General features: G+C 32.6%; 1 protein-coding gene across 3 annotated transcripts; it reads left to right on the top strand.

Moving 5' to 3' along the window:
* Positions 1–386: 386 nt before the first annotated feature.
* Positions 387–11,540, top strand: LOC106788466 (zinc finger protein Xfin-like). Of its 3 annotated transcripts, none has more exons than XM_014751736.1 (12): positions 387–1,225; positions 1,388–1,980; positions 2,067–2,432; positions 3,891–4,022; positions 4,113–4,314; positions 4,406–4,802; positions 4,874–5,328; positions 5,418–5,737; positions 5,840–6,105; positions 6,213–6,483; positions 6,575–6,754; positions 6,859–11,540. In XM_014751736.1, the coding sequence occupies exons 3-12, from the start codon at positions 2,178–2,180 to the stop codon at positions 10,816–10,818; spliced, it is 6,438 nt and encodes a 2,145-aa protein (XP_014607222.1). In that variant the 5' UTR covers positions 387–1,225; positions 1,388–1,980; positions 2,067–2,177; the 3' UTR covers positions 10,819–11,540. The 3 variants fall into 3 exon arrangements, with proteins under 3 accessions (XP_014607222.1, XP_014607221.1, XP_014607223.1); XM_014751735.1 differs by having other exon boundaries at positions 1,382–1,980; XM_014751737.1 differs by lacking the exon at positions 387–1,225 and having other exon boundaries at positions 1,320–2,432.
* The last annotated feature ends 457 nt before the right edge of the window (positions 11,541–11,997 follow it).

The raw sequence follows: 11,997 nt of genomic DNA, 5'->3' as shown, positions 1-11,997 counted from the left end.
ATAATTACATAGCAATATAATGATACATATACTTGTTATTAATTGATATTAATATTTTTTCTTTTTCTTAAAATATTACATTATATTTATGCATTACTATTTATGTGTGTGTGTGTGTGTGTGTGTGTAAAGAAAAAAGAAGAGAGTTCAATTCCAGCTTTTTTATAATATAAAAATATAAATAAATTAATATCTCCGATTATAAACGATCAATCGATCGAATAGGATCTCTCATGAAAATATCGAAAAGTATCTCTAACGCGAAACATACGAAAGCCAATCAAAATGAAGCAATAATGATGTCGATTATGATTGGTCGATGATAGGTGATGATAAATGAGGAAACTATCGCATTTTGAGAATGTAGCTTGAAAAAAATATGAATGAAAGAGAGAGAAGGGAAGAAATAGAGAGAGACAGAGATAAAGAAAGAGAGAAAGAAACGAAGCAAGGAAATCTTATGCGAATAGAAAGAATTTAATATGTCTTTTCTCAAGACGCAGTGTTACGAGCGATTACGTTCGTCAAGGTCATCAAGAGAGCGTCTTCGGAATAATGTACGAAGGAAGGATCTCTTTTTACCCTTCCATGGCCGTATAATAAAATTCACCAGGAGGATCCCCCACATTGTGGATCTCGGAGAAGGAAGGAAGGAAGCGCGCAACAAGCAAAGCCATCGCTTCGAGCGATCGCGCGATGTCAACTACGAGACGGAGAAACGTTGTTGGGAGAAAGAGAAGGAAGGAACGTGTCAATCTGTATCGTGGAAAGTCCACGGCTAACGACGGTAGAGTTCGCCGACGACGGTACTGGCGGTGCTTATCCGATCGGTCCGGGTAGGGAAACAAGTGTCTGTGTACAAGATGGCGGCGCCCGGGGCTTTCACTGTCGTGAAAATCGCGAGAAAGCGAGTGCTCTCGTTGTAAAAAAAAAATAAAATACGCTGGAAGAGAAAGACAAGTGTAGTAGCGTAGTAGTAGTCGTAATAGTAAATAGTAAATAGTAACAATAGTAGTAGTGTAGTATTTAGTAGTAGTATTGTATAGCTTAGCGATACAGCCCCGCGGAGGAGAGCGGTATCGCGAGAGCCGAGACTACGACTAATTGTCAAAGGATGTGATCCGAGAAGAAAAAGACCCAAGCTCTGACATCCTCGAGCTCGGAGCTTCCTTAAGCCCCCTGGCTTTTGATGAAATAACAGAATCTACGAGGAGGATATAGTCTCGTAACTTTTTCCTCTTTTTTTTTTTCTTCTTTTTTCTTTCTTTCTTTTTTTTTTTTTTTTTTTTTTTTTTTTTTTTTTTTTTTTCGAAGAAGAAGACGTAACCAAAGGAAAATATTAAATAATACGATTTTTTTTTTTTTTTAAACGCGTGCGAAGATACAGAAGAAATAATACTAGTGGAAGATAGATAATAATAAGGAGGAGAAAAATAAGAAGACTTAAGTGAAAAAGAAAAAGAAGAAGAAGAGGAAGGTGACGAAGACGAAACACAGTCGTCGTTGGCCGTTCGTTCGTTCGTCCGTTCGTCCGTCCGTTCGTTCGTTCGTTCGTTTGTTCGTTCGTTTGTTCGTTCGTTCGTTCGGTCAGGTTATTGGGGTGTCCGAAAGTTAGTTAAAAGTGCATTAGTGTTCGTCCTTTTATAGAAGAATCGTTGTTATTCTTCTTTAACTTTTACCTTTCTTACTGCCGCCCCTCCCTAACCCCCTGTGTTCCTTTCTACCTTTTCTTCTCTCAGGGACTTTGGAGTGAACCTAACTAAGGTCTTCTGCTAAACCTTCGTTTCTCTTTCTTCCCCTCCCCTGTCCCTGTCCGTCCTAACCGCTCCTCTACCCGCCCCCTTGGGTTCTCTTCTTAGTCTCTGTCGTCGTATCTCTTGGGTAAGAGCACGTATACGTTCTTCGTCTACTGAGCGCTATACCGCGAGAGTCAATTACTTACTACATCTTGTGATATATAACGCAGTCGAAGGCCAAGAGGTAAGCTTTGTAAAAACGGCGTCACGACAGACTGCGTTTTCCTTCGGTTATACCACCATCATCGTCGTCATCATTCCTAATTGCAGCTAACACATCTTCTGATATATTTTCTACTACGACGACGACGACGAGGACTTGTGCATTAAAAACAACAATCAACAACACAACATTGAAGACTAGTGTTAACGAAAAAGAGAATGACTGCAACTACGGCGATAACAACAACGACGACGACAACGACGAAGACGAAAACGGCGACGACGAAGACGAAGACGAAGACGAAGACGACGACGACGACGAGGACGACAACGATGACGATGGAGTCTAGACAAAGTTATCATGGACTCTGCCGATTGTGTGCATCTTACGACGCTGTTATGATGGATATTTTCGGTCAGGAGGGCAAAACACGACAATTCGTCCAAAAAATTCAAGCTTGTTTGCCATTCCAGGTGAATATCTTTTTTTCTTTCTCGTTCTTACATATTTATTATATTGTATATATATATTCTAGTAGATTGTGTGTTTGATACTTGATTCTGTTTCTCTCTCTCTCTCTCTCTCTCTCTCTTTCTTTCATACACACACACACCCTCATCCTTTCACCCTTGTAATTCTTTTGTAATTTTTTTTGTTATTTTATATATCTTTCTTTATACTCATTCTTAGTTTATAGGAATTTTCCATAGATTTTCTACATTTTTTGTCTTTTTTGCTCATGTAATTTCTTTTCCTTTTTTTAACATTTCTCTTTTTATACTTGTTGCCTGTTTGGAATGTTTTTAAATATTTTTATATCTTCTTTTTTCTCTCACCCTTGTCATTGTTTTCTTTTTTTTTTTCATTTTTTATAAAATAAAAAGTTTTAGAATTTTCTATAAATTTCGTACATTTTTTCGTTTTTTAGTTTTCTCTCAGGTTAAATGTAATATTCTTCTCATTTTCTCTATACAATATTTTAATATTTTCTATAGAATTTCGTAGAAATTCCAGAAAATTTCCATAAATCGTAGTAAATTTGTAAAGCTCACACTAGTTAAATGTATTCTTTCTTGATCTTCTTTACAATAGTTACTTTTAGCAATGTGTGCTTTTTACCTGAGATATTAATGTTCGTACCTATAGTTTTCTTCAAGGAAAAAGAAATAAAGAGAAAAAATTTGGTCGCTTTCCCTTGTTTTTGTTTTTTCTTTTTTTTCTTATTTCTCTCTCTCTCTCTCTCTCTTTCTCTCTTTCTCTCTTTCATGAATAGGTATAGTAGACTACGAGTCATTAAATCCTGCAGAAACGGCGATAACAGCATGATTCCAAGGAATTCAATACAATCTTTCTTTAACAAAGGTCTAAATATTTCTTTAGTGATATTTTCCATCCTGCTTTTCTTTTTTTCAAATATTGTATTTTATTTGTTCATTTACCAGAGTTTTTATTTCCTGAATTCCTTCTAAGTCATTAGATCGTCCATGGAAAATTTCAGGAGAGTTCAAATTATACAAAAATTACAAAAATTACAAAATCGTTTTTTAAAAAATATTTTTCTGTTTTCAATCGCAATATTTTTATGAATTATTAGTTTAATGTTTACGTTTATGTCGTTATTAATAGGTGTGTTTTTTTTAAAATATCGAGATATAATTATTATAATTATCAATAAAAGAAAAGGTTTCTCTATCTTTAAAAATATTATTAGCAATGAATTTACTTTCTTAGACTTTTTCGTATACTTTTGTTTGGTTTTACTTATTTGTTTATTTGCAATATTTTTAACGTACAATTATATGAGATGTAAACTTGTTTAGAAACATATATTAAACAGATCTAACGTATTAAATAAAGTTCATATGTTGCAATTAATCTTTTCATTTCTTTTCTTTTCTTTTAATTTTTTTAATTTTTCCATTTTATTTTAGGTCAGAGAAAATGATAATCTTCCAAAGAGCGTATGCAGTCGTTGTATTTACAACCTGGAGAATTTTTATGACTTTAGGACAGCATGCCTCAATGCTGTGTTATTGTTAGAAAAACATTTACCTCCAAGCGAAGTAAGTTTTTATTTGTTTTATGTATAATATATAATATCTTAGAAAGAAATAATTAATAGAATATTTATTATAAATTTGTTCACATTGCAGGCACTTGACAGTGATATAAATAACTATACGCAGTACAGTAATGTACAATTTCAACAAGAAAAAGAAAATATACCAATAATAATACCAGAAGCTCCCATAGTAAATCCCAATGCAGCTCTGGGTACACCACCAAGATTAAATTACAGTGGTGAAGTGGATCATGAAATAGAAGAATATCTTGAAAATGGTGCCACGGATGAAGGTACATATAATTTATTTAATTAATTACACAAATATATTTAACATTTGTATTATCTTTTCTTATAATTATTCATTTGTTTGTTTAATAACAGAGGCAACGTTTGATTCGGATGATAGAAAATCAGATGAATTTGAATTGGATATGGAAACTAATCCTAGTGATTTCTTAGAAATGCCCCCAATGGTAACTGAAGATAACGAAGAAACGAGTTCCAAAAATATCCCTACAGCAATGCAAAATTCTACAGTATTTCAACATACGTTGGAGCAACATGAAGTGTATGTGTGTTCGTTGTGTACCAAAGCATTTAGTTCCAAAGGACATTTGTCCCTTCATGCGAGAATTCATACAGGCGCGGGCAATGTTATTGGTCAGAAGGTTATCACCGATGATCATACTTCTTATAAAAGGCCTTATCAGTGTGATCTCTGTAACAAATCTTATTCAACAGCTAAACATCGATGGGGACATGTATCTACGACGCACAAGTAAGTATTTTTTCCTAAGGTTTATATATATTATGTAGGAATATTAGAATATTTATATAATTGTAATTTAGAGGACATCCTGCTGTTACATGTGGGTATTGTTCACGCATTTATTCAACCAGAATGAATTTGGAAGAACATGTTAAATCTCGACATGCAGGTGTTTTGAAATCAACTAAATTACTAAATCCTCTTTATCGCTCAAAACCGAAATATTATTGTAAAACGTGTTCAAAAATGTTCACAAGTATAACTGACTTAAATATTCATAGTCAACTTTGTGTGAGACACTCAATTGAAGTACAATCTGATATTAGAAGCGGAATAACCAATATGAAAGAACTGGTGATTGATACTTCGGATGTATCGAGTTGGGATACAGATGATGAAAATAAAGGATTTAAAAATGCAGAAGCAAAATTAGCGAAAAATCCACAACTTACGATATTGAAACAAGCGTTGATTAAAGGGAGTAAAAGAAGTGCTCCAGATGGAGAAGTTAATCCACCTAAGATAATGAAAATGGGTAATTAATCAATACTTTTTTCTTTTTTTTTTTTACTCTTAATAACATTGAACGCTTAATTAATCATAAAATATTATTGCATTTCTCAGAGGATGGTGAAATTCAGAAGTGGTACTGTAACATATGTTCTAAAGGTTTTACATCGGTAGAAGATTTGAAAAAACACGAGACTACGCATGAAACCGATAAACCTTTTATATGTATATTGTGTAGAGAAGAATTTGCTTTAAAATCATTGCTTAGTAATCATATTTTGGTATTGCATGGAGTTGACCCAAATCCTCTTGTAGATAATAATTTATGTTTAAAACAAATTGTTCTTACGAAACCATGGGGTCAACAGATGCCGATACCTATATCCGATCAAAAAGATACGAAGGAACCTTCAGAGTTTGTTTCGTCTCCAGAAGTAAGTAACTCTGAGTCATATTTGACTAATATAATATAGAAACTTTTTAATATTTTTTAATATCGCTAGATGCTTATGCGTTTACTTTTTTCTTGTATTCAGATAAATATAGAAAATGAAGATGAAAATCCAGATAGAAATGTCCCTGAAAATTCACTGGATATGGAGACTGTTTTTTTATGTGAATTATGTTCACGGGAATTTCATGATAGAGCATCGTTGTGGTTACATATCCGTGCGACGCACAAAGAATATGCTGCTTTTGCTTGTGGAGTCTGTTTGAAAATATGTTCCAACAATAAACAACTTGTAAGTCACGTTAATATGTTTCATGGAGGATCAAAATTGCTTATATCTGAACAGAGAAGGTAACTTTTTTCATTTCATATTAAATCTATGGTATATCACAAATATATATTATTATTCATGAAGATCACTAATTATTATTTTTTTTAACATTAATTAATTATATTAGGTATAGCTGCACAATATGTGGAAGACAACACGATTCACGAAAAAAGTTAATCGCTCATGTATCGATACATAATATTAATACTACACTTGATCCCGCAAATTATGTACAGTTAAATAGTAATTTTTGTAGCGAAACGTTAAATGGTAATGAAGCAAACGAAAATATTTTGGAGTATGATGGAGATGAGGGAGAAAAAATAGACTGCTATATATGTTACAAATCATTTCCAAATGAAGACCATCTTGTAAGACACTTGAGGAATGCTCATAAGGTTTTATTTATTTATTTGTTTTTTAAAAATATTATTAAAGTTTATATAATATTTAGAATGAAAAAATTTAATTCTATCTATCTTTGATTAGAACGAGCAAATAACCGATGTCCTTGGTGGTAATAGGAATTCAGGAAATATGAATGGTACTGGTAATAAGGCACAATGTCATTTATTTTATGTCTGTGAACTTTGTGGTAATTCGCATCGTAGTAAATGGGAACGTTGGTTACATGTCAGTAGTGAGCATAGCGATGAACCATCTATCAAGGTACGTTCAAAGTAAAAATTAATATATTGCATGTGCATACAAGATACAATAACAAAAGATTCTTTGTTTAAAAAACAATTGTTTCTTTAATTTTTGATTTGCAGTGCGAACAGGAAGGCTGCGGAAAAATATTTGCTACCAAAACATTACGCAATGATCACATAAGTCATCATAATATGCAAGGCTCTTTGCCAAATACCTGTGAAATTTGTGGTAAATTATGGAACACTCGAGTGGATTATTGGAAGCACGTGATGGGAGTACATCATGCAACAGTGCCGCTTATATGTGGTGTTTGTCTGAAAATATTTCCAAACTGTTTGCTTCTTAGAACGCACGTGAGAACTCTGCATTGGCCATTGACAAATGCTGATTTTAGTTGTGATATATGTGGAAGACCTTATGCTAACAAATCTAAAATGTTAAAACATAGAAATATTCATAGAAAGAAAGTTGATGCATATAACAACAGTATTAATTCTAACTTGAACGAATCGTCAAATTATGGGCATAGTGTACCACCGGAAACGACGGATTTAACATGTGAAATTTGTGTTGAAATGAAATTTCCAAATTTGGAAAGTTTATGCAATCACAGACGTATTGTGCATGGTCTATTTCCGTGCGATCTTTGTAACAAATATTACGGCAGAACGTCTCATTTATGGAAACATGTAAATAGAGTACATAAAGGTCACGTAGATATAACGTGTCCTTACTGTTTGAAAACGAGTGCGTCTAAAGATCATTTAGCAGGACATATCGCTAAAATTCATAGGTATGAGTTAGAAGTTACAAAGGATAATAAGAATTCAGTAAATTTTAAATCTTCTAACGGAGAAGAAGTGGCTTTACATTATTGTGAGAAATGTAATAAGGGATTTTATAAAAGATATTTACTTAGACGTCATATGAAAGCTTGTCAGAACTATCGGAAAGATCCAGGAGCATTATTGACTCGTTGTCGTGCTTGTGAAAGAATATTCAAAGATCGTGCGAGTCTACGAAAGCATATTGAGAATCATCATAGCAATTATACTTGTCATTTATGTGAGGAGACTGTTACTTCGAAATTGGGTATTATGACTCATAATCGCATCAATCACATGAACCATCCAGATTTGACTTGCACTAATTGTAATAAATTATTCAGAACTAAAGAAGATTTAGAGTCTCATAAAAAAGATCATAGATATCACATGAGTCCGAATGTTTGTGATTACTGTGGAGATACAGTAGAGAATAAACTTAAATTAAAAATGCACGTACTATCGTTACATCGAAATGAAATAGGAGTATCTTGCGGAGTCTGTTTGATACCTATGAAAGATCCTAAAGATTTGAAGAAACACGTCGAAGATGAACATGAAAGTGTTTTATCCATGCCAAATACATGCCACGTATGTGGAAAACAGTATGCATCCAAATGGAAAGCTTTTGATCATACAAATAAATGTCATGGAAAGGTATTTATACCATGTAAACATTGTTTAGCTGTTTTTACAACCGATGAAGATATCAAAGATCACTATGAACACGTTCATAATATTTCTAAAAATCATGTAGCTCTATTAGAAGATCGTATGGATGTGCCAGTGGATATCATTGTTAAAGAAGAACCAGATGATATCGATTTTGACGAAGATTTATGTGAGAATGATTTAAATAATTCTAAAGGAAGAAGATCATTAACCGATACCTTTGATTGCGAGATGTGTCCAGAAATATTTCTTAATTTTGAAACATTAGCGAAACATTGTGAAAATGTTCACAATACAAATCCAATTCATATGTCTTCAAAGAAAAATAATGATAGTAAACGAAAAGCGAGGAATCGAAAGAATTTCGAATGTATCTATTGCAAAAAACAATTTTCTACTTACAGTTTATTCTGGAATCACGTTAATGTATGCGGCAGACATAGTGGATTTGACATGCAAAATATTGCATCTACGTCTATTTTAGAAACTCATTTAAAAAATAATAATCAGATAAAGAAGGAAGAAGCTTCGTCGTTTATGAACGAAACGAATTTGAACATTCCAGATTTTAATTTATTTGAAGATATAAATCTACAATTATCAGCGCAGAAACCTGTACCAAAACTTATGCCATTGTCGCATATGAAACCACCCGCAACTAAATGTTCGAGAAAAGATTCTCGGAAAGTATATGACGAATCAACGAATACCGAATGTACGTGTGAAGTTTGCGGTAAACCATGGCCCGCCAAAAAACATCTTTGGCAACATCTTATTCGTTTCCATAAACCACAAGCGGCAGTAACCTGTGGTGTTTGTTTAAAATTATGTCAATCTTATCAAGACTTATCTGATCACTTAAAGGCTACGCATGCAGCGATATTATCTTGCGAAGGGAATAATTTCACGTGTAAAACTTGTGGCAGATATCACAATGCTAGAAGTAAATTATTATTACATATGAGCGTTCATATTGATGACATTGGACCATTTTGGTGTCAGAAATGTCAAGGAAGTTTTGAAAGTGAGAGTAAATTTTCCGAGCATCTACTAATATGTAAAAAGAAAATCGAATCGACGAGAAGTAATTCGGAAGATAATATGAAGAATGAGAATGAAGAGAAAGGTAGTTTGATAGGTGATGAGACTTCGGTCGTCGAAGAAGTGGATGAGGTAGAAGTAGATGAAGTTGAGGAAGTTGAAGAAGTCGACGAAGTAGAAGTCGACGAAGTAGAAGTCGACGAAGTAGAAGAAGTCGATGAAGTAGAAGTCGACGAAGTAGAAGAATATTTTGATTCCTTATCGGAAGAAGATGGTGCTACTCAGGAATACACTAATAGTGAAAATTCAGAGCATTCTGGGAGTTTGGACAGTGGCAGTAATAATAGTACGAGCAATGGAGAGGAAGCAGAAGGAGAAAATGATTTTGAAGCTAGGTCTAAATCTAATAACAGAACTATTGCTACCGAAAGTGACGATACTAATTCGGAAAATGTAGGGGCGATTAAAAATCAAAATTTAAACGATATGAATCGTTTTATGATACACAACGAAGATACGGAAAAAAATAAGGATGAGAAGGATAATTCGAAAATCAAATTATTGAGTCCTGAAACTATAAGAGATTGCAATGAAATAAACAAACAAGAAGAACAAGATTTGAATTTAACTGAATCCTTGAACGGCGCTAAATTGAGTAATTTTCACGTAAAGAAGAAGGAAGGAGGAAGAAGCCAAATGGATTTTACAGATGAAGAAGATGACGGTCCACCTGTTTTGAGTCCAATAATGCCTTTATTAGAACAGGAATCGGTACAGCGTAATAATCCAATAGATGACACGAGACACAAGCTTAGTCCAATGGTAACAATGAATGACGATAAAACATTGGAAATATGCGAATTACCTGAAAATTGTAACGATGTTGAAAGAAATACTATGTCATCGATGGCCAATCCTATTAATTATTATGAAAATTCTGATAACAATAAGATGAATATTAATATTGAATATGGATGCGAGGATTTTGAAAATATGGATAATGACGAAGAAGAAGAAGAAGAAGAAGATAGTATGTCAACCAATGAAGATGGTCAAATGGAAATAGATGAGCAAATGGATATAGACGAACAAAACGTAGATTGTAATAATGAGAATGGATACGAAAAACTGGACATTAGTATCAATGATTCCGAGATGGATTCTTATGAAGATAATTTAGATGAAGAAATGAAATATGACGAGACTAGAGATACTAACGTACAAATTCATGATTTGAATGGAGCTGTTTTAATGGTAACTAATGATTCCGAGGGTAATCAAATTTTAATTCAACCAAGCGTATTAACTATAAGAAACGAGGATTGTAACGCAGGTACGACAGCATTCATTTATGATGAAGCGAATGAGTACGAAATGGAAGATTACGGGATAGTACAGCAAGAAGGAAGTTCTGACGACATTCACAATATGTCGTTCATTCAAGAAGAATCTGATAATGAGGAGGATAGCATGGAAGGTATCGAAATAACTGATACAAAAGAACATAATATTAGTGCCAAAAGCGAACAATTTAACGTATAAGTCTGTAACAAACGTGGGCGTAAGATAAAAGAAATATCGATGAGGGTCCATAAATGTGAGGCGGTCGTGTTTAAAATAATGTCGTACGTACCTTGAAGAAAAGTGGAGAAATGAATGCATTGTGTACAGTAGTAGTAATAAGTACAAATATTTCTAGCTTTTGACTAATTTTTTATAGAATTTTCATATAGAAAATATAATGTACGATATATATCACTATACCGTATAACACTTGCATGGATATATCGTGTTTACATACATACATATGTATATATGTATATTTCTGTAAACAAAAGGTATATATGCCTTAGAAAAACTGCAAGCTTCCAAAATATAATTTTAATCGATAATGATATATATATAGCAATGATGAATAATTGATAAAAGTTGGATTTTATAGCAAAATTACGTTAATTATAATTTTCGATATAGACAAGTTTTATATCGTTTGCGTACAAGTACACATGTGTCAAATGCTAAATCTTTGCATGATTTATTAGAACATCTATTAGACATACATAGATAGGCCTCGAAAAAAAATATGATTTCTTAGATATTTCTTAAATGATTTGATAAAAAAATATTATTTTTCACTAATATTCTTTTAATTGAAATGAGAAAAACTAAAAGAAAATCCCGTATTATCTTAACGCTTGAAACGTGCACTGATATTATTATATGTTTAATTATTACTCGTCTTTGATATTCATTCCAAAATAATTTCTAAGTGATCTATTAATCAATTATTATTATTATTATTATTATTATTATTATTTTTATTTTCATTAATAATAATAATATTACTTATATAACAATAGTTCATAAATATGATCTATGTATTTTAACTTATCCGAATGAAAACGTGACCACGAGGATGTGTCAAAACGATTAATTTCAATTTTACCGCTAGTTGTATATATTGAAATTATATACATGCATTCGAGGACTGGAAGTAAGCAAGATTGGCTCGCGTAATTTGTTTCTTTGTATTACGTACACTAGTATTAGATATATTAATTATATTTTCTTTCTTTCTTCTTAATATTACGCGTTTATCTATATCTACGTTCTTATTCATAAAAATTAATTTTTAATTTGTTTTTTTATTCTTTTTTTTGTTTTTCTTATCGTTTTTCCCCTCTCTGTCTCTCGTACGTATTCAATTTATACTTTTTTTTT

The sequence above is a fragment of the Polistes canadensis genome, unplaced genomic scaffold (assembly GCF_001313835.1).
Source record: "Polistes canadensis isolate GaletaPanama2010 unplaced genomic scaffold, ASM131383v1 scaffold_140, whole genome shotgun sequence".
Lineage (NCBI taxonomy): Eukaryota > Metazoa > Arthropoda > Insecta > Hymenoptera > Vespidae > Polistes > Polistes canadensis.
Note: the sequence above shows the minus strand (reverse complement) of the source record. Positions and strands in the feature narration are given on the sequence as shown.

Coding starts and splice junctions, on each gene's coding strand:
- LOC106788466 (XM_014751736.1), top strand. CDS start 2,178: ATGACTGCAACTACGGCGATAACAACAACGACGACGACAACGACGAAG. Junction 5,329..5,417: donor ACCTAAGATAATGAAAATGG/GTAATTAATCAA, acceptor TGCATTTCTCAG/AGGATGGTGAAATTCAGAAG. Junction 6,484..6,574: donor ACTTGAGGAATGCTCATAAG/GTTTTATTTATT, acceptor ATCTTTGATTAG/AACGAGCAAATAACCGATGT.